The 23,000-nt window shown below is 48.2% G+C and overlaps 1 protein-coding gene across 2 annotated transcripts; it reads right to left on the bottom strand.

Moving 5' to 3' along the window:
- Positions 1–2,378: 2,378 nt before the first annotated feature.
- On the bottom strand, positions 2,379–18,496 carry DIPK2B (divergent protein kinase domain 2B). Of its 2 annotated transcripts, none has more exons than XM_027880000.1 (5): positions 18,118–18,496; positions 12,845–13,109; positions 6,115–6,288; positions 4,131–4,419; positions 2,379–2,999 (listed from the first exon to the last, which is right to left on the bottom strand). In XM_027880000.1, exons 1-5 carry the CDS (start codon positions 18,339–18,341, stop codon positions 2,656–2,658), a joined length of 1,296 nt encoding a protein of 431 aa, XP_027735801.1. In that variant the 5' UTR covers positions 18,342–18,496; the 3' UTR covers positions 2,379–2,655. The 2 variants fall into 2 exon arrangements, with proteins under 2 accessions (XP_027735801.1, XP_027735879.1); XM_027880078.1 differs by having other exon boundaries at positions 2,379–2,996.
- Between the last annotated feature and the right edge of the window lie 4,504 nt (positions 18,497–23,000).

Below are 23,000 nucleotides of genomic sequence, written 5' to 3'. Positions count from 1 at the left end.
GTGAATCCATGATTTAGTTATTTTTAATCATGGATTTTTTTTTTTTAATTTAAATTCGTACCAAGGTCTATTTAAAGCGGTGGGGAGACTCCTCTCAGCTTTAACAACTTTGAATCGAGCCCTGTAAAAATAGATGCTACGTGCCTCAAGGCTTCTGCTTGCAGACTTGCCAGCTGAGTTCAAGCAGCAAAGCAAAAACCACAGATCTTCTATTTCTTAATCCCAACTCTTTTGGATCACGAGTTACCTGTGCCCAGCAAAGCCCATGGGACACTTCTCAGTCCTTTTTCCCAGTGCTGGATTAGACCTGAGGGATCTGAGCTTCTCTAAGGTGCTGAGCACACACATTCCCTCTGTGTTTGCCTGGGCTGGTTTTGAAGCAGAGAGGTGCCCTCCTGCCCAGGAGACACTTTGCACAGGGCCATACAGCAGAGGAACAGCTCATCCCCAACAGGAAAATGTGTGTGGGGAAACAAAAAATACCCAGGACACGTGGGAGAGCAGTGAACCCAGAGTTGCAAGGGTTTCTCCTCCTTTCAGGGCAATTCAAGCCATTGCTTAAACAGAGAACACTGAATCAGAGGACAGCCTGAGTCATGGAGCAGCTGCAAGACTCATGGCTGGCAAATCACTTCTGCTGGAAGCTGCATGGACCAGGCCAGATCTTTACCTGATCACCAGCTATCAGGTAAAACCACACACCAAGAGACTGGAGACGCAGACGGATTCCAGAAAAACTGATGAAAACAGATTGTTAGACAGCCTGATGGATCTCAGTGAAGGACATGTTTTTCTTTCTGGAAGAGAGCCATGATGTAGAAATAGACTGAAACCAAGAAAGAGGGCTGTAGCCGTAGCTGAGGCTGTATATTTAAACATTTTTGCTGTCTGACCATCTGGGCCTGCAGCTAAATTTACCTACAAATTATTTTCAATGTTTCTACATCTTGGGAGGTAAAAGGTGCACTTGATACTTTATGCCAGGAGGAAAGGCAAAATAATTGTCCTGGGCCAGATTTCCCCAGTATCAGACCTGTGCCTGTGGTTTAGAATGTGCAACCTGTCTTGTCAACCTTCAAGCACCCCTGACTTGAACCCCAGGCTGGATCTTGACTTGCATTCTTGCTCTGTGTGACACAACTCAGCACAACGATTGGCAATGCAAACGACTCACATATTTTTCTGCCTTTATGCTGTTGCTGTTGCCGATCTCTTTCTCAAACCACAGCTACAGGAAGGCACTTTCCATGAGGAAAATACTTAAGGGTGATCCAGAAAGCCCAGTTTCTGACCCAGCTCAGTCAAATTTGCTTTGTTACTCCTGCACACCTGGATCCCAGGAGGAAGCCCCATACCAGGTGAGGTCTGGCAGACCCTCTAGGCATCAGGGAAGGTTTTGTGTGGGCCTCTGACACCCCACAGGGAGCTCACATGGTGGGGACTGGCAGATTCTGGATAAGGATGTTGTGTTTTGTGACTTTTGCAACTTCTACCACACCTGTATCTAGCCCTGGATTGACCACTGCCGTGAAAGAAATCCACCACTGAAAATTTTAAGTGCCTGAGTCACTCCTTTGGGGACTGGCTCACCAATTTCTCCTTTGAAAGGCAAATGAATGAGGATGGCTGTACTTACTGGTCACAACTTAGAACCCCCCTGACTTGATGATCTTGGAGGTCTTTTCCAACCCAATCTATTCTATGATTCTATGATTCTATGATTCTATGAGTTCTTGAGGGGTCCCTAATCACGTACAGTGGAGTACTGAGTGCTCAACAAGTGTTTGACTCAGTGTAAACCAACATCTCATCCTCTGCCTGTGTTGTTTCTCCTCTTAAGGCAATTTTCCCATCTGAATGGTTTTGTGCAAATGGTGCCTCCACTCTTCTTTAGGGAGAAAAATGTGAGAGTATCTGCTGAACAATCGTATCCCAGAGCTGATTTTTTTCCCAGATCTTAAACTAAAAACCCATATTAGTCTCCAATTACTGGCCATCAGCTTGGGAAAGACTAGAAGTAATTATATTTGGGGATTAGAGAAATTAAATCTCAAGAGACATGGGAGGACCTTTCAGTTTTTTAACGCTGTTGATTGTGTCTTTCTGTTCTGCGTGCCATAAAAGAAATAAAATTTAAATATTTTATGAAAGTAATCCATGATGGGTGATGGTATAGAGCTGATCCCGCGGTCCAGTATATCTATGATTTTTAGGAAATTAAAAATAGCCATAGGGAAAGTCTTAAATGATTCCATCCATCCTACATTATGTATAAATCATTTCAATCAGAAAGGCTTCCTTGGTAATAGAGCTCCTCTATCTAGACAGTTGAGAGCATCCTGCCTTCAGAGGGATGGAAAACTCTTCCAAGGCCAAAATACGTGAATGAGATTTATTAATCCCGTAGCCCCTGTCACTCATGATAACGCTAATAATCCTTAAGCCATACATCATGCCTAATACCCCACGTAACAAATGCATCTCTGGGAGATGGACAATAAATCCTGCGTGCACTCTGCTCCCTCCTCCTCCTCCACCTGGATGAGAAAACCCCAGATTTGGTGCAGCTCTTTCCATCCGCCCTGGTTCCTTCTCGCTTCCCGCACTGGCAGGGGGCTGATGCCGCCCCAGTCCTTCCCAGGGGGTCCCACTCCCTCAGTATTTGTCGCTGTATTTGCAGTCGGGGTAGCGGTAGGCAAAACGGGAGTCGCAGGACCGCAGAGGTTTCAGGATCTCCACCAGCTCGGCAATGGCCTCGTTGACACCCTGGTTGTCGGTGAGGCCTCCGGCACAGTGCTGGAGGAAGCTGTCTATCTTCTCCTGCACGGGCTGCAGGAATTTCCCCTCCAGGAGCTTGGGCAAAAGCTCTTGACACACCATGACGAGGCTGTGCTTCTCCCTGATGGAGTCACAGGACACAAACGCAGACTGGCAGTTCACAGTCAAGCAGCTAAATATATCTTTGTGCTCCTGCTGGCCATCGATCAGCTGGCTCCCTGCTGGAGACAATTAAACCAGTTGTTGGAAACGTGGTAGTGAGCTCCTGGGTAATCACAGATGTTTGTTCCTCTGTACTAACACTGGATTTGTTATTATCTAAAGGATGTGGGGCACCTTTCACCACAAATTACTCTGTGCTGTAGCTGTATATGGGCCAACTTTCTCACTCCTGAAATATGTATATTTTTCTGAATGACAGAGCTCTGCAGAACTGCCTGAGAGAGGAATTGGAGAGGAGTCTGTCAAGTCAAACTGATGCAGAAAAAATGAGGACTGGAGTACAAACCTGAAATGTGGAGTTCCTACAAAAACTGCCACAAATAAGCAGACCCATAATTTTTTCCATGTTACCCAAATCATTAACTTGCAACAACACCTCATCCAGCTGGAGTCAAGTTAACAGTAATAGCTGTTGGGACAAGAAAAGGAAACCCAGTGGAAAATTTTCTGACAGCTGCTTCTGAATGTTTGAGACCAACTTAACTGAATGTGTGAGCTGAGGAAAGACCTTTTGAAAATTTGTACATGCGAAATTAAACTGTTAAAATATTGGAAGAATAGTCTTTGACTAGCTCTCCTTTGTGGATTAGATCAACATAACCTGTGAACAGTGAATGGTGACACTTAGTAACCCTTGATTTTATGTGAAAATGACAAAAGGGAGATTTTGTTGTTATGATAGTAATAATTACCATTATTAATGTGATAAATGTACATAAATAGAGTTCAATTGAATCCAATACTTAAAACAAATGAAATTATGAAATTTCTACTTGCAATTACTGACATTTGTGTGGCAAAAGTTTTAAAAGGGGTGATGTAGGAAAAATTCAAAGGAAAGTGTTGAGCACTGCGTGCACTGCAAGCTGCTGCCAGCTACAGAGGGGGCCGATCACCAAATCACTGACTGCACAAACAAAATACCTGCCGCCTTCCCGACTCTGAGCCAGCATGGCAGGACCTGCTGCTGGTAAATCTCTCCATGAACTTTTTCATTATTTAATTTATTAAAAAAACCCAAAACCAAACAACCCATCAGCAGAGTTGACTGTAGCAGGTGACAAATTTGCTCGCCCTGCCTCGCTGAGCCCTCCCGCGACAGACGCACGGCCGCAGCGCCCGCTGAGTACCTTCCTCCCTGTCGATGATCCCCAGCGTGCTGGCATCCCGGATGAACAGATGCCCGTTGCTGAACACGCCGAAGGTGCCAGCGTCCACGTGGGTGAAGTAGAAGAAGTAGTTGAGGTCGTTGGTGCCCATGGAGCGGAGCACGGCGAGGAGCTGCAGGGCCAGGTCGGCGGCCACCTCGGGGGCTGCGCCGTAGAAATCGCGCAGGGGTCGGGTGCTGGCGCTGACCACCAGCCTCCCACAGGAGCCCAGGTACCGTGGGAAGGGCCACCCCTCCACGTCGGGGAAGATCTACCAGGGAGAGAAGGAACGCAGGGGTTATCACTGCCCTCCAGCCACCGTGCTCTGCCCTTGGACCCAGCTCCCTCCAGTGCTGTGCTTTGGATGCTAAACCAGCCCGAAACCCTTCCTCACCGCACCCTGCCCCAGCAGCTGGAAAAGGTGCTGCTCTGTCCTGGAGTAGCTATGATGCTTTTTTATTTTGTTTCTCTTTTTGTAATGAAGGAAGAATCTGACATTTCAAGGCTTGTTCTGAGAGGGAAACCAGCTGGAAAGTCCAAGATAATAAGGGGTTTCAAAATTATGCAGATTTTAGCTGCAGAACATCTAATTTTAGGTGTCTTTTATGGGTCCCTCATGAACACTGTGTAGCTGAAGTCACAGCTCGGAGGTGAGGTGGGGCTGAAGCAGTTTTTGCTAATTTGTAAGAACTGCCTGGCTCTTTTGCAGGAGACTTTGCAGTCTCAGGAACGCAAATGCTGGGTGTTTGCTATGGTGGGGACACCTGGGCTGGGCTCCCTGCATCCCTGCAGCATGTTCAGTTATCCCTGGTGGAAACTAAACCGTATGACTGCTGGGCTATGCCAACACAAAGATTTCTGTCATTTACACTGTGACTTCATCTATCCATGGCCCTGGGCTCTGCCAAGGCATGATGAACTTGTCCAGTTTCATGTTTAAGGTTGCTTCTCCCTTCTGCTGTAAAGGCATTTTGGGCACCCACGTAAAACCAAGCCATTCCTTGGCATATCTTTTTCACCTCTATAGGCTGCATTCCCATATCTTTATAGTGCTAAGAGCCACAGCCTCAGGTCCCAGTGAGCCACGGCTGGGGTGGCTGAATGATCCCCAGGAGTCTCCTGGAGCATGAGCACCATCTCCCCTCCCTGGGAGAGGGTAGAGCCCCATGTGCTGCTGAGGGTAGTGGTGACACAGGGCCAGAGACAGAGGATGCTGCCACTGCCTCTGTTCTTCATGAAATTGTGAAGCGTTGCAAGAAACAGCAAAGAGGACTAAAGGTGTGCTGGTGTGGGGAAAGGTGAGGGTACTCCCTCGGAAACACAAGGAAAGAGAGGAGCCACTTGCCAGGCACATCAGCCAGGGAACAGGGGAGGGGTGTGAGACCTCCCAGATCACTGCCTTCACATCCAGAGTTCATTGTATTAGGGATTCCACCCAACACTTCTGCAAAGCTGCACTTTGCCATGGAGCTTGTCACCAGGGGCATTCAAATGGAAAACACAGCACTGGCACACAGAACATGGGAAGTCAGTGCTCCCCAAGTCCATGTTCAACATCCATGCTGTATCCTGGTCCTCCCACTCCAAAGCATGCTCTTCCCCTTTCATAAACAGATTGTAATTTTAAGTAATACATAAGCAATGAAAACTTAACACTGTGAAGTATTAGGGATGTGTAAAACCCTGGCTCTCACTACAATACCAGCCTGGGTTCTGATTTATTTAAGGATCTGGGCATTCCTAGCTCTCCAAAGCTTCATGGGCTGATGCAAGGAACACTGCAGGAGTCTGCTTGGCTTCACTGTCCAAACCCATAGAAGAAGCACACTTTGTGAAGGCCAGAGGGTGGCCTGAAGGTCAGGGCTGGGACTCATCTGCACCTGGGGGATGGCACACACCTCGTGGGAGGATCCGCTTGTGAGGGCTTGTGGGGTGGTGCTCCAAGGTGGGGCAGGGCGGTACATACCTGTAACAATATGGGGTGTGAATTCACTGCCAGGGTGTACAACAGGCGTAGCTTGTCCCGGTCGGTGAGATGGTCCATGTAGATGCTGCCAGCATCCGGCACCTCTGCGTAGCGCCGCACTATCCTGTCCAGGAGTCGCTGGGATGGGCAGCGCAGCATTGGGCTGGACAGGCCCTGGTGATGGGGCAAAACACGACAAAGATGTCTATTTTCCGGCCTGAGATGTTGCAATGTGCTTGGACCATGCTGGGGGGTACGGGCACCTCTGTGCTCCACCTGCTGTGGCACAGCTCCGAAGGGGACAGGCACACCGGGGGGATGCCAACAGCAAACCCCTCCTGGGAAAAGACCTGTGCCACCCAAAAATGCCTGTTCACAGCTCAGGCTTCCAGAATGGCTCCCAGTCTTCATGGCACAGCTGTGGGCACTGCAAACCTCATATTCCCCCAGTTGAAAGCACCATGTGTGTCCACACTGCAGGCCTCCTCCCTCCGCCAGGGTTTCCAGCCCTGGCATCCCAGCTCCCTGGTGGAGGCCCTCCTGTTGTTAAAACAGTGAGTCACTTCCCTCATTAAATAATCTTCAGATCTCTTCACTATTTGCTTAACCTGTGAGCAGCTTTCTTGGAAATACTATTTGCTAAGGTCAGTAAACACGCTTTAAAAGTGTAAATAAACACTCTGTGTGAGTACAAGCACAGGATATATTCTCTCTCTGATAAACTCACACATTAACTAGCAAAACCAAATTTGAATAGCCTGTGTGTATTTTTTGCAAATACCACCAACAAATAGAGAGCCACTGGGCTAATGGAGTCAATTATCACTGTATTTCACCGTTCAGATTTGGAAGTTTGGCTTGTAGAACTGCACAGGTAATCAGTGGCTGGGATAAATGGCAGGGAAATTCATACTTTCATAGTAAAAAATTAGCTTTTTAAAATTTTTTTAATTTTTTTTTTTTATTTATTTCAAGTTGGTCTTCCTTAATAACCAAGTAGCGTGGATGTATGGAGGGTTGCCCACAGTGGCACAGAAGCACTGCCCTGCCATGCCTCTGCTGGGCAAGGGAATCAAGTTTTTTTAAGCCTTTTTATTAAAAATAATTCCACCAGCCAAATATACCCTTTTGGATTTTCTTTACGATTTGCTGTTTGGGAGATGTTTTTCAGATAAAAGGGCACAGGAGCTCACGTCGCTCCCTGCCATCCTTCATGCTGAGAGCAAAGATTTGACTCAGCATCTCCCCGAGTCATTTGGTATCTCTGAGGTAGGTCCCTCTCAGCCCTTCCTGTGCGAGCTGTTCATTTGGCATAGAACACTTTATTATCCAGCCATGACAAAGAAATAAAGAAACATGGAAAGAAGGACCGTGACGTTTTCCCAGTTGGAGGTGGAAAGGAGGGACTGGATGCCCCGTGTCTTCTCCTCTGTATCCCTGCTGGCCTCAGTGAGGTCCCAACCACCCATTCCTTGGCCATCAGTTGCACAGAACAAGCCCTGAATGCCAATAGCTGGTCAAAACTACCTGAGAAACTCAACCCCAACTGAAGTGTGGTTGTTTCACATCAACCAAAAAACCCTTTTTCCCCAAAGAAGAATAAAACATTTGTCAAAAATAATTCTCCCCTGTTCTAGTTACACCCTTCTCCTCTGGTGTGGCCTTATCAAGGAAATACTTTCTCAATTAGTTGTCTAAAACCACAAAAGTGGGGTGGAGGGTGGGTTGGTTATGGGTTTCTGTCTTTCAGCACTTTCAGGAAGATTGTGGCTCACTCTATCTCTTTCCCTTTGGAGGAGAAGTGAGAAAAAATGAGCAGAACAGAACTGTGTTAAGTAAGAGATGAATGGTGGAGAAAGCCTCTTGCAGCTCGACGAGTATGCAAATATTTGCAGCCAAAGTTAGAAAGCCTTGCTGCCTCCAGGAGAAGCTGAGACCCTGAAGAATACACATTAGGAACAGAAATCACAGCGACAGGAAAGGCATTAAAGGTCTAATTAGGATTTTTCCCGGGTCAGAGCTCATCAGCTTAGATGTGGACACACACTGCACACAGTGCTCATTGCTGATGGTTTCCTGAGGAATCATTTCAGGCACACCAGTGCCAGTGTGTGAGCAGAGGAGCAGAGCTGGGTGCTGCCGTTTTTTATCAACCCTTGGTGCAGCTTTCTATAGTTTAGCTAAGTCCTGATTCACAAAAACTTGACAACAGGGCCTTTTGATTTCGGCTGAGGCAGTCAGCAGTGTAAAGCTCAGCACCTCCTCCACTGCTTCAGTGGAGTGGGGTCTCCCCTTCCTGCAGACTGATGGAAACATCCCTACAGCAGAAAAGGAGATGAAGTTGTGAAATTGTCGGACAAAAATTGTCAGTGGAAGAAAAATGTGAAGAACACATACTGAAAACACTGGAGATACGGATTTATCTGAGAATATCTTCAGTCCTTTGCAGTGTCTTATCAAGCCAGAGAATAAGACCTGACAGACAGCCTGATGTATTGTTTGTGATTGATATAGAAAGCTTCTTATTTACTTTGACTAAATACCCACGTTTCTATATCTGATAATGAGCAGTTTCTGCAAAGCCTACCTGCAGTCAGCTGTGATTTTCTTCCCCCTACTGCACAGTACATGGTGCAATTTAAACTCAGTGTGTGCATACCTATACATATGTGGGGCAGACGTACCCAGAAGTCACTCTGACATAAAGACAACTTCTCCTGGCTCTGTTTTCTCTTCAGCCAGCCCGAGGAGGGATGGCACAGACCAGGAGCACAGCTGCCTCCTGCCCCACGTGCCACCACCCGGGTGCAGCTTCACCGAATGAGCAGCTTTAGGGTGGGCTCCAGAAGGAAACACCTGGAGGTTGGAGTAAAAGCACTCAGAGATCCTGGCCATGTGAATCAAAGGGTTTCCTTCCCTCCCAGGAGAAAGAAAGTAAGGATGACCTGAGATGCTATGGGCCTCATGATGAGGTACCAGGTTAAAGAGGGCGGCAGGTCTGGGAGGGAGCTCTGGGAGCCCCACAGATCCCATCCTTCCCCAGAATGGGCTAGCTGACAGAGGAGTGAGTTGCTGCCCATGTGCAGCAAGCAAAGCAACATGTACCCCACTCAGAGGCCAAATAACCAGAGTGCTGGCACGTCTGCTGAGGACAGGCAGAGATGCTGGTCAGTAATTTCAAATGGTCTGGAGAGAGGGACTGCAAACGATGGCTTAATATTACTTTCTTCTGTCTGCCTTCAGCATTTTCCAGGCTGTGCTTTGTAGGCAGGGCTGTAAATTTGCCCGGTGGGCGATCTGTGCTGAGATTAACCTGCTTTGTTGTCGCTCTTCCCCTCCGACAGGAAAAGCACGCAGCACAGTTTGAGGTGATGAGCTCCTGGGCAAAGCAGTGGGTGGCTGGGGCTGCCGTGCAGGCTGAACCCCTGCTAAATCCTGCTCATCTCTGAGCAGACTGGATTTTAAGACTGAAGACTTTACTGCGTCCAATGAAGATCGTCACTGTGGCGGTTGAAATAATCGCCGTGGCAGGCAGCTCGGCTGATGGCTGGGTCAGGCAGGGCAGGCAGCGTAAAGTGGGAAAACATTACTTCATGGTCTGTCATTTTGATTCAAGCACGCTATGGTTTGTCACAATTCTGTGTCTATAGGACAAAATCACCTGAGCCCATTAGCTTTCCTCAGTGACTGCTGTATAAGATGAACTGCAGGGAGGGGAGCGCAGACACCGCTGGGTGACTGCAGCTTTGTGAGACAGAGTGGGCATCGTGTCAGCCATCGAGATCCATGTGCTGTTAACATCTCTGAAAAGAGGGAGGGGAGGAAATAAAGCCAGAAGAGCAAGTCTGAAGGTAAGTATTTGCAGTGACGTACGGCACCCCCCAAGAAACAGCCCTCTGAAGAGGCTCATGCTGGGTTATCAACACAGCAAACAGCACAGAGGGGCAGTGGTGCTGGGCTGGGCTGCAGGCAGAGCTGCTCCTGCAGTTTTTGGCTGGGAGAGGACAGGAAGGGTGGCCAGAGAGGAAGGGAATCCCCATCTTATGGGGCCAGACAACTTGGGCAGGTCACACCGTAACCTGTGGTGGCTGGAGGGCATCTCACCTACAAACTTACTCACATAGTGTGACTGCAATGTTGCTGCTGCTGGCTGCTTTTCAGTTTAGACCACTGTGAGACCAGAAGCCATTTTGCAGAGCACATGCCTGATCTTAAAAGTGACTGCTGCTGAAATTTGGAGGTGGGGGAGAAGGTCCCAGGTCCTCTGGATCACAATGCTTCTCCGTGTATTCAAATCTACACTCTGTTAGAAGGGATTGATATTCTAATTTGGTTTTCTCTGATTTACAGAAAAAAAGGACCATGAAAACATGAGCAGAGCAATCCTGAGGCTGATGTGCAAAGCTCTGGGCCTCCCTGCAGCCTCCCGTGCCCTCTCCGACTAAAAAACTGCAGGGCTTGCTGAAATGTCCCAGGGAGTTTGTCCCTGGGCAAGTCCCCAGTGGCTGGCCCTGAGCTCGCTTCAGAGGGGCCCTGGAGCCAGCTCAGCTTCCCACTGCATCCATGTGTGTGTGTTTATGTGTGTGTGTTTATGTGTGTGTGTGTCCAGCCCAGCCAGCTCAGCTGGGAGTTCAGACTCGGAGAGAATGGGGTAGGGAAAACTGTACAGCACACGAAGAGCCTTTTAAGGAGAAGGATTTGGGCTCAGCTAATGATTTAACTTCGCAGCAGATCTGAGATACCACAGAGCCACATTTCTCCAGTTACTTTTTCACCCAGCTCAGCAAATGGAGGTTTTAATCTCTTCTTCCCTTTCATACAGCGCTGCTAGGGGAGGCAGCCCAGTTTTGCACAAACGTGTTGGACACTCCAGCAAGGCTGAAGGACCTGGCAGCCCAACTTGCCCTCCTGCAGCCCCCTGTAGTGCTGCCTGGGGGGACAGTGGTGGCCAGCAGGTGCCTGGGAAGTTTCTGCCTACCACCCCCGGGAATTGTCCCTTCCCATGGCCCACAAGCTCAGGTGAGGGATGCTCTGAGTGGGAGTGATAGGAATCTGTCCACTACTGGTTACCTGAGTTCACCTCAGCATGTTCATTCTCTCCCCGAGACATCACTACAGATTTTACCCCGCAATCTTCCCCACCTGTGCACTACTAATTGCCTCTGTTTACCTCATGATGTTCATTCTATCTGCTACAGATCAGATTTTACCCCAAAAATTTTCCCAGCATTTCCACTAAATTAACTAATTTTTACCTCAAAATGATCATTCTTTGCCCTGTAGACTACCTCAAGTTTAATTCCCAAATTTTCCTGCCTATCCACTACATACTACCTCAAATTGTTCTTTTTTTCTTCTTTGCAGATTACCTCAGATTTTATCCCCCAAACTTTCCCTACCTGTCAACTACTGATTACCCAATTTTTATCTCAAAATGTTCTTTTGTCTCTTGTACAGATTACCTCAAATTTTACCACAAATTTTTCCCTATCTGTCCTCTATTGATTAACACAGTTTGCCCCAAAATGCTCATTCAATCTGCTAGAGATTATCACAGATTTTTACCAAGATTTTCTCCCTAGTGACTTTCCTGAGGTTACTAGACAAAGTACAGTGCAGCTTTTACCCAAAAAGATGCTTTCCTGTCAGGTATGTGCCACTCAGGAGGGTACTGGCTTCAGGGGGACCTGCCGTGCCTGACTGTCAGTGATTTGGGTGAATCCAGCTCTGCGCAGCCCAGGCAACTAAAACTAAAGTCCCTTTTTCACAGCCACTTTTCTCTTGGAAGAGGAAGAAATACTGGAATAATTCTTCTTTGCCTCTCAGGGTCTTGCTTAGTGTATATCAAACCTCCTCCGTGCCCCTCTCCAGTGGTTATTGAAATGTTTTGCTGTTGTTTTGATGGAGTGAGGGGGGTGCCCTGTGCCACAGCTGCCCGTCTACCTGGTGGCAGCAACCCCCCCCAAGCAGTGTGGCTGTCCTGGCTTCACCTGTGACACCCCAGGACTGCGACAGAAAGGACAGTGAGCTTCTTAGTGCCTGAGGTCATTTGCTATGGATGGCAGGAGGATGAGTAATCGAGGCTCTGGCTCTGACTGCCTGCGCTGCTCGGAGGGGCCCACACTGGCTTGGTCCCCAGCCCAAAGCAAAATCACTTTCCAGGCACAGGCTGCCCTTTTGGATGCAACTTTATGACCAAAAAAAAAAAAAAAAAAACCAAACTAAAACGCTGAGACATCATGGAAAACTAGAAAATAAAAGTGGCAGAAATTTTCCCCACCAGAACCATTGCCGTGTTTGTGTTCATGGCCTTATATTATCCCTGTGACCGAAGCTGGTGGGTGCTACAGCTTTCCATGGGCCTTCACCCTCAGCCTGCACAAGGAAACTAATGCTCTCCTTGCTGTGGCCAAGCCCACCCAAGCCCTGGCCAGGCAGTGCCATGGCTTTACCTGTGTCTGGGTGTGGTTTGCCCTGGGCTGTGACACTTTTCTTCCCATCAGAGCCTCATTTTGCTTCTCCCCTGTGGCAGGGGCGGCTCGACCAGGGGGGACTGTCCCATCTCCGCCAACTGATCAGGAAGGAGAGTGCCAAACATCACCCAAACTCACCCTCCACCCAACAAGTTGCAGCCACGTCTCCTTCAGACCCTATTTCTCGTCCCCCAAGCTGCATGGCACCCCCTGCTCCCCCCAGCTGGCATGAGGAGGTTCAGAGCTGTGAGACAGACCTGGACCAGGTCGGGGGTGAGGCGCTTGGCCCGCAGCCACTTCTGGAAGCGCTGTGTGCGGCGCAGGGCGCGCTCCAGGCTGCAGGTCTTGGTCTTGAGCAGGGAGGTGCAGATGCGCTTGTCGGCCCGGTCGTGCTGGTACTTGGAGGTCAGGCGGGTGATGTCGACCAGCCGCCAGCTCTTGGCATCGTCGGTGTAGTTGCCCGAGTAGCTGAGCAGGTAGCTGGGGGGCAGCTTTAAATGAGAAGAAAGCCAGGTGTCAAACCTGCCAAACCAAAACGAGAGCCCCACGGAGAGCGGGTTAACAAGCCACACGGACACCCGCGCAGCGCCCGCCCCGATGAGTTTCTCCGCCTCATGCCGACCCCAGGGGCTTTCTGCCATCACAGAACCACAGAACATTCCTAGTTGGAAGGGACCCACAGGGATCATCGAGTCCAGCTCCTAAAGAGAATAGCCCACACAGGGATCAAACCCGTGAACTTGGTGTTTTTAGCGCCAACCGAGCTAATCTCAGGGTCATCATGTGAGCCAGGCTGAGTGACCCTGGGTGGGTGGTCCCAGACACCAGGGTGAGGCAAGCAGGATGAAACCATCAGCTGAGGAAACAGGTTTTGGAAAATATGTCCTTCTTTGCTTCCCACATAAACCATCTCTTGTAATGAACACCATCCCTCGTCACAAGCAGTGCCAATGGGACGAGGGCTAAAACATCCAAAGGGGGTTTTCTGGGGGCCATGTAGAGAGAGGGAGGAAAGGGAGAGGGTCGCAGGGTTTTGGTTCTTGAAGAACCCCTGGTGGTTTTAAATTTCCTTAACCCTAGAGATAGGTTCCCAAAAAAGGAGTCCTCAACGCTTAAAGGGACCCTCCTGACAATAAAATCTCCTGACAATAGATGTGTTTGGGAATATCGAAATGAACTTTTGTTGTTAGGTGGTGGCTTTACTCAGTACTGGGGTCAACATGTCTCCCCTAACACCACTGATGGTATTTTAGCAAGAGGGATGAGTGACTTCCCCAGCAGCAGCAGAGTTTGGGGTGCACTGGGGGGACAGGGTACGTGTGCCCTGGGCGTGTAGCACCACTGTAGCCATGGAGATCTTGCACTAATTTTCTCCCCCTACACAGGCACAGGAGGGGAGCATATGGGCTGGGTAATTAGGTAATTTTTTTTTTTTTTTTTTGTTTCAGCAGCCCCCTCAGCCCTGCCCACACACGCGTCGCACATGCCTGAGCTGAGGAGAGTGGTGCCTTCTCTGTAAGTGTGTCTGTAACCTGCTCTTGGACAGAGGCTGAACTCTGACCTTTGGTTTGGCCAAGGTCCTGCATTCGCTGCCCCTGAAACCTCCTGTCCCAACCTCCCTGCCCAAGTGTGTAAGAGAGCACGTCCCAGTTTATTCTCACCATAAATTAGAGCCAGTAGCTGAGAAGTGAAACAGGAGAGGCAAGAGGTTCCCTGCAGGATTAGCTTTCTGGAGTTGGATGAAAAGACTTTAACAAATCTGAAAGCTGAAGCTTGTCTGTCGTTTCAACTTCCAGATGGGAAATTGGCACACAGAAATTTTGGGGGGATTAATTTCCTCTGACTTCAGGCAAACAACTGACTCAGTGATGCAAACCAGCATCGGAGGCTGATCTACCTCCTCCTCCAAGATCCCTCTTGAAGGCAGCACCTCACTCCCCTTCTCCACCACAGACCCTGCGCAGCTCAACTCTGGGGCAAACATGGGTGCCCAAGAGGGGGAAAACTCTGGTGCTTGCCTTCATTTAACATTCAGCTCTATTCATGTCCCTCCTTTCTAAAATTTGCCATGGAAATACAGGCTGACCAGAAGTGAGGGAACCTTGCCCCTCATGTGAACATGTTGATGGGTTCCAGTATTTTGGTCCTTCGGGTGTTTTGCCCAATATGAAATTAAAGTTTCCTTGAGATTATGGCACCTGGCATGAAGGAAAAAGCTTGGTTTGGGTTTGGGTAGGTTTTTCTGGTCTGGTTTTGAGCTAAGACTAAAGAGCAGAGAATATTTGCTGTGCCTCACTGTGATTTGCTATGCATCAGGACCCCTCCCAGTACCTAATCTGCAAAGCAGGCCAGGCACTCCAGGGAGGAGATGGCAATGGGCTGGGCTGGGTTTCTCTTGCTTTCTTTCCTTTTTTTTTTTTTTTTAAAGTAAGTTAAGCACAAATACGCCCTGTGATTTGGCTCAAACCTGTGTGTTCAGGGGAGCTCACGTCAGGCAGATAGCAGGAAAGTGCCGCCTCCCGTGTGCAAGCAGCGCATGGATGTGTGAAATCCATGTGAAATTTGAGGGTGGATAGAGTGACTTTCTCTGCAGAGCTCTTGGGGGAGAGCCACACAGGCCTGGGAACCCGGCATGGGCTGCAGCAAGTCTGTATTTGGCATAATTTCTGGGCAGCATAGCACTGGCCTGGCACACTTGTTAGATACTTTCAAGATTCATCATCAAGTTGTGCTGTAACAACAACTCACTTCTTGGATGAAGCTGAGGGCCTGAATGTGCTTTAATTAAGACTTTCAGTAAGATCTGTATGAATATGTGAGTCACAGATTACAGGTTTTAGATCAACTTAGAATTAAATCCTGAAGAAATTCAAACTTATTTTAATTTTCTTTTCTTTTTTTTTTTCTTCCTGAATGAACTATTTTGTTTTGGCCAAAATAATTTTGCTTGCATTTAGAATTTTACATTTTGAAAAAATATTAAGTCTTAAAACAAAAAAATAAAGAAATGCCATATAGACCCCCATAAAATCTAAGCATTCCAGCTTTTGCAGACTTCTTTCCCATTATTTTTGGCCAAAGCTCATCACCAGCATCGTCACAAGTCTGCAAATAGTTTTGGTCAGCTCAGTTTTGCAGTGTTTTGAAAGTCTAGTATTTTACAGAAACTTTCAATTTCTCTGCTCTTGGTGCAGTTGGTAGGCAAGCTTGGTGTTCTCATTTACAGATGGATAAAGTTGGGCAAAGATAAGGGAAGTAAAGAACATTAGAGCACAAGATGAGTCACCAGCCGTTCTGGGAACAAAACCCACATCTTCTTACTGTGAAAGGCATGTCACAGCTCCCAAAAAATTATGGAGAATTAATGAAGCATGCTCTAATGTGAATTAACAGAGAGAAGCACCAAGTGCCCTCCACCTTTGTGAACATGTGAAAAGGTACATGAGGGCTGATCAAAGAGAGTAAGTGCCACTGAAATTTCCCCTGTTTAACCTCCCACTTGCCAAAAAAAAATCCCAGTTTTTCAAGAAATCAAGTGGGACAGCAAGTTTTACCCCTGCAGAGGAAAGCCTGAAGCTGAGTGGCTGCTCAGGAGAACATTTTTAAGTTTCCAAAGTGCTCAGAGCGTAATTGCACGTTATCACTTATTTGCATTCTACGCGGCTGGTGGGGAGCCAACTGCGGGCTGGCTGGAGAGGGAAAAAAGTCTTTGGCTTAGGAAGCCCCTCTGCTTTCCCTGAGGCAGAAGCATCGTACCCCCACGTTTGTGGCTCTGCGCTCCTGGCCCCAGTGGGACCCTCTGCACACCTGCACCCCTTTCCCACTGCCCCCCCGGAGGAAAGCCAGCACGGGGGCCTCCTGCCTTCGCTCACGTAGCACCTTTTTCCCCACACCCCGGTGCACATGCAGCTGGCCAGCAGCCAGCCAGAGGCAGTTGCTCGCTGCAGAAGGCTCCTGCTATTTTTGGAGGGCTGAAGGAAGCTGCACCACCCCTGCCTCCCAAGTGACGGGGCAGGAGTAACCGAACGGGTGCGCCTGCGACGAGGTGCGCGTGTGGAACCTGCTTTGTACCTGGCAGCAGGTCCCTAAAAACCCTGCCCAGGTGAGTGGCAAAGGGATCCACAGCAGGCTGGGGGATGGAGCAGGAGCTGGCTCCAGTGCCATCCTGCTGCAGGGAATAAAATACAGAGCAGCCCACACCCCGAATTCACCCCCAGCCCCTGCAGATCCACGCCAGCCCCCGTCAGCCAGATGAGCATACTGATTGCAAATCTGTCCTGCATTTTGGGACAGCAGTTCAGGCTGGGCTGGGAGAAACCCAGCACTGCTGGCCTGGGCCTTCTTGGTGCCTCTGCACCTCACTTACTGCTCACTCTGGCATTGTGGAGATGGAAAGCCAAAGGGTTTTCCCAGCCATCCAGGGCTGGGCCCCCTGATGTGCCATGGCAAAGGGATGCTCTGGCTTAGCAAGACCACAAGCTGCCTTTTTGCAGCAGTAGCAAGGGAAGGATGGATATTGAGTATTACAGGTCCATCCCAGACAAACCATTATGGTTTTACTATGCTACATTTTATAGGATAGTTTAAGATAAAAATGGTGATTTGTCTAATACTATACTACTTACATTATAGCATTAAAAATACAATTTTACTATAATAATTTCTTCTCCCCCAGGCTTTTATATCTATAAAAGAAAGTGCATATGGCTCTATAAATCATATCAGACCCAATAAACCCTTCCTCTGCCAAGCACTGCCTTTAACTTTGTCCTCAAATACAACTGGCAACATTTTCCTTGTTACTGTCAGACACACTGGTTTTGAGCCTAAAACTGATTGGATTGGTCTGATGACCACTTGGACAGTGTTATGTCTCATCATCATCATCGAGGCAGATGCAATTTCTGTCTCTGCCTTCAAGTCCTCACAGAAAACCCCCCAAAGTGCACCAATAATTTAGCCACATCTATTTTTGAGCGTATGGGTAGCTTGATGTGCAGAAGTCCTCATGCCTCAGGCAGGTTTAGATCGTTTTTGATCTTAGTTGATACGCACGTGAAATTCTGCACATTCATGTTGTTGCACCTGGTACAAAATTATATAGCATGTTTATATGTTTGTAGTTAACATACTCAGTTTGGAGCATACAAGACTAAACCCCCTTTGCCTTTAGTCAGTTGGTGATAACAAAATATTGCCAGTAAATCTAAACAAGCTGATTTCTTCCTCCCCTCTTCCCTTCCCTCATCGCTGCTTTGAATTGTTTTAGAGCCACTCTCTAGGCAGAAATTTGTGCCTTTTACTCCTGCTTTCAAATTACAGTTCAGGCCTGGGGTTAGATCATGTTTGAGTTGCTTTAAAAGAAAAGAGCAGTTTATAGACATTAATTAAAATACTAAGCGCTGTAAAGGCAACCAGATGCTAAGTTGCCCTTTGCATTGTCATTCGTGAAAGTATTTGGAAATTCTAAAAGGCAACTTTCAAATTACTATGCAGAATGCCTTAAAAATTACTGTGCTGAGTTTCTGACCTTATTTCTTCTTTAAAGAACTTCTTGCATATGGATGTCCCAATGCAGGCGTTGCATTTATCAAGTCCCAGGAAAGTCCGGCCAAAACTGTAGCTGGGTTTGACGTGGGGCACAGATGGAGAAGCTGTTGCTGCCGTGGAAGGGCTACAGCTCAGAGCCAAAACCAGGAGCAGCATCAATGGGTCTGCAACTCTGGAGCAAAGGCAACATATCCAGCGCCCCATCTACAGGAGTGAAGAGCTCTGCCTTTTGCAAGTTATCCCTCTCTATGCTTTCGGTCTCTTTTTGATGACTTCAGCCTGCAGTGGCGAGCCCCGAGACACAGCAAGACACTCTGGGTGCAGGAGACCCCTCCGCAGTCCCCATCCTGCCAGCTGGTCACCGGCTCTATTGGCTTGAGGTTTGGGTGGGAAAGATATTATGTAGGGTGGGGAGAAGGAAATACATGGAGGATGCAGATAACTTGGGTTGCCACGGTTACCTTTCCTTTACTTGGTGCAGCTGCTTTGGCCCCTGCTGACCCTCCCATCAGCCAAGCTGGAAAACAACATGAAGGAGTGCTCATCTGCACTTGCTGCAGACAAATGAAGGATATCCTGTCGCTGGAGCAAAGGGCATGTGGCGGACACATAGTAAAAACTGATCAGGGAGGAGTAATAGCGTGGTAGAAATGCACATTTTACCAGAAGCCAGACCCTTGGTGTTGCTTTATTCCTGGAGATTTGTGATGGGGCACGGCTTGACTTCTTGGATGCTTTCTTGGCTCAGTTTGCCCTCCTCTCAGAAGCCCTGAAAAGGCTGTCAGGTGGAATCATCGCTGTTCTCTTTCTTGAGAATACCATTGTTTAGCAGGAATTGCGCACAGTGTTTCATGCCACAGAAAGCGGGATAGCCTGAAGCTTTCCAAAACTCCCAGCTGACTTAACAGCCTGGCCTCTAAGCCCCTCTTGGAAAATGGAGATTTTCAGTGTGCTTTGAATGCCTTTTCCTGATGGTAGTGGCACAGGAAAGAAGCCAGGGAAAAGAATGGGGACTAACTCAGGAGCATGTCAGAGGTTTCAAATACACTTAGAAATTACTGTGATCACACCCAAAAGCTGTTCTCGTTAGGTCACAGATTTGGAAGTGACTTAAACTGCTGGATACCCATCCTGGCTGGGGTGCTGGGGGCACTTTCCCGGGACAGGAGCTCTGGGATGTAGGCATGGGCCCTGGCAAGCTGCTGATCAAGGCCAGGAAAGCACATCTTGAAGGAGCGAGTGGTACCCTGGCCCCAGGCAGTACATGTGTTGTTGTGGTGGCACCAGACTTTGGTCCTCTCCATCATGTTTTGATTGACACAGGAGGCTCTCCTAGGCCATATCTCACCATGGGAGCAGACTGAGGCTTTGGAGACTTCTCATCCCCACCTGGAATACTCCAACCACATGGAAAAGCCATTTCCTATCACATTTTTAATGGGAAAAAAAAAAAAAAAAAGGTGCACTGTAGCCTTTATTATCCCCTCCAGTGTTTAACCACAGCCTGCTGGGACTAAGGGGTGTAAGAGCCTCAGGGGTGCCTGTTGGGCTCTGTCATTGTCCCTTGCTTTCTGGAGGGGCTGCTGGAGGAGGGCAATCCTAACAGGCAAGGCAGCCCTTTAAAGCACAGATGCTCATTAGTTGTGGCACTTGGGGCATCAGGGGTCTCTTCTTGGCTCTGTACCCCTGTGGGAGGTTGTTTTGTCTCCTGTTGTGTCCCTGTGCACAAAATGGAGATAGTGACATTTAGGGTTTGTCTACAGGGTGCAGCACAGACAGAGGTGGATAATGAGCCCTGCTGAGAGGGAAGAGGGATGTAATAAACCCTGGGGAAGCTGCGAAGGAGAGGGGATGGATGGTGCTAATACGCCAGCGAGTGCATTCAGCTCACAAGCTCTGCATTGTGCTATGGTCACATTTGGCCTTGTATTCCAGTATAAAATATGTTGGTGGAAGGAGACACACCAGAGTTAAACACTAGGATTAGCTGTTTCCCACTCCCAGAAGTTTATCCCTGTCCTTTCCTATTGCCGGTACATTGTTCCTCTCCCCTCTGCAGGAATCAGCCCTGCCCATGGTTTCCTGCCAGTAGCTCTGCAACATTGTCCATGTTCACATTGCTCCCTGCCCAGCTCTTCCCCGGATGGCACCAAAAATTCCACACCAGCAGTCTGTCTTTATCTTCATTGCATAACATATAAAATACACATCCCTCGGTTTCTTTACTAATTTAATTGCCTGCCTTCTGTCTTCAATTCTCTGTTGCAATTTTAGGAGCAGAGATCCAAGCTCCCATCTCCTGCTGCCTCATCCTCCCCTGCCCCATGGAAAGAGAAGGGCTTCAGCCCCTGGGGCTGGTAACTGGGCCTTTCTCATGGCAAACCCCATGCTCTGGCACAAAAAACCACTACATGGGTAGCAGGGTTTCTGTGCTATTAATGATGCCTCAATGGCGATGTTGTTCTTGCACTTCTGTGTAGTTTGGGCACGTGTGAAGTAATGTTTATCTCTCCCCACGTATAATTAAGTTTTCTTACAGTGTATCACACCTGCATCACCTTGAAGTGTTATAAAAGCAACTTTTTATTCAAAGAGTGGGAGCTCCTCCACCATATCCACCTCAAGTTTACTGTTGGCATTTGCACTTGCCCCCAGGGTCTGGGCCCCCTCCTTCCCTCAAACATTTTTGTCAGGCTGGGCAGTCCCTGAGCACAGGTGATGTGTGTAGGAAACACTCATTCATGTTCACAGCACTGAAAACCAAAGCTTAAAAATAAGTACACATAGGTCTGCACTAGCCCAAAGTGACAGGAAAGAAACCCCAGCTTGCTGTGTGTTGTGAGAGGGGCTGTGGTTCTTGAAAGCAGCCTCTTTTTGGACGAGGTGGTTCAGCAGGTAACGTCAACGCTGTATTTGTTTTCCTTTCCTTCTGGTGGTATTGTGGCCAGGTGGTGAACAAACAGGTCTGCAGAGGCCTTTTAGATCTTCTCCTTGTGCCAGCTGGGATTTTTGAGGGCAGTGGTCACGGGGGTGTCTGTTGGAGCTGCCATTGGGTTGGCCCTAATGATCCCAGGGGACTCTCACAAACCTTGTAACAAGACACTTCTATGCAACACCATTGACCATGTGAGTACATGGAGCCAGTGGCCCTTACAGAAAAGCCTCGTTGGTTTCTAGAAATTATAATTACTAAAAATTTCTGATATTAATCAATATGCATGTTCTGCCCTATCAAAGTCAGACCACTGGAGCCTCCGGGTCCCAAAAATGCCCGGTCTCTGCAGAGCTCCATGGCTGTGGGTTTGGATGGGTATAGCTCTGATCTTTGACTGCTCATCGAGGTGGGAGAGGACCTGCCCTCCTGTGCTGCTGGCTCTGGAGGAAATGAGGGGAGCACAGGCTGATTTTTCTGGATTATTCATGGGATGAAATACACCTTTTACTTAACCTGCCTCCGCTTTTCCACCCAATCCAGCTATTCCCCACTGACTCTTTCCACCTCTGTCCCTTGCCCACCTGCCCTGAACAATGCCATTTGCCCCCAGGGGTGGGTTTCATGTCATCAAAGCCTTACAGATGCCCTCTCCCCATCTCACTAGTGCTGCTGGCTGGCTCACCCTGAGCAAAATGCGGCTCTGGGTCTAACGGGGACACTGGAAATGGCTGTGCAGACCAGGAGCCCTTTTTAATTAGCTGAATTTAATTTAGCCCTTTAATTTTGGGTAATCACCAGTAAATATTTCAGAACAGCCCAGATGCAGAGGAGCAGAAGGTGCAAGTGCTGCTGCCCCTCAGCTGGCATTGCCACCAGGATCCTCGCTGCTACTGACCAGCTTCTGCTCACAGGGATCTTGCTGCTTGGCCATCCTAAACGGCAGGTTTTCGGTGTCACATCATCCCATCTTCCTCTTCAGCACAGGTTTGCTGCTGCAAAAGAGCCTCCTCAGCAAGTGTGGGGTTGCTGAGCAACAGGGCATTGCCAGGCAGGCTGAGGGGGGGCTGCATCTCACTGCCACGCACAGAAAGGAAACAATAGACAGGAAAAATCAAAGTTTTACTGGAAGAGGAGAGGCTCCTGCTCTTCCTGAGGTCCTCAGTAAGCCCTGCCTGGGTCTCGCTGCCTGCAGGGCCCGGATAAGACCTTGGCTGCCACACAGAGAGGCTTCGCTGGACAGGGTGGAAGTCAGCTCAGGGTGTGGTGCAACATGATTATTCTTAATAGTATTTTTCATTAATCACATCCAAGATAATCATTAAACTATTGCCAAGTAACCAGTACAGACTTGATATCAAACTGCTTACCACGTCAATCCCAGTTCAGACTGGATGTGTGGATTAATAGCTGGAGCAGCTTGACACATTTTCAATTCTTTCAGAACGAAAAATGTGTCTTTTTGGATGCGACAAAACTCGCAGCACTTGGGAGGATGCGCTCACTTCCTTTTTCTCTGTTTGCCTCCCGATTGCATGATTATGAAAGAAACATCTGTTTTGAAGTGATCTGCAACAGAAAATTTTTGTTCCAGTTGGATTTGTAATGGACAACTTCTGTTACACGCTCTTATTCTCCCCACTCTGTTTCTCTTTTTCTCTTGCTGGAAGATGATAGGGAAAGGAAGAGGAGGAGGAAAAAAAATCAAGCAAACAAACCCCACTGCCCAGACTAGAAATACAGACAGAAAATGGGGGCACTGAGGTGTGGGTGGTGTGAAACACCACAGCTGAGCTGGCAGAGTGTGTTTGCACTTCAGTTCACTTTGAGAAGGTTTGACGTTGTGTGTGTATGGATTTTTCTGCATCTTGAATCAATGAAAATACTAAAACAGCAATAAAAATGTGGTGCTTGTTTTTGTCTCACCAGGA

This window comes from Empidonax traillii, unplaced genomic scaffold (assembly GCF_003031625.1).
Source record: "Empidonax traillii isolate 1590-97213 ecotype Southwest subspecies unplaced genomic scaffold, ASM303162v1 scaffold1:size7828297, whole genome shotgun sequence".
In the NCBI taxonomy this organism is placed as follows: Eukaryota; Metazoa; Chordata; class Aves; order Passeriformes; family Tyrannidae; genus Empidonax; species Empidonax traillii.
This window is presented reverse-complemented; position numbering and strand designations above follow the sequence as displayed.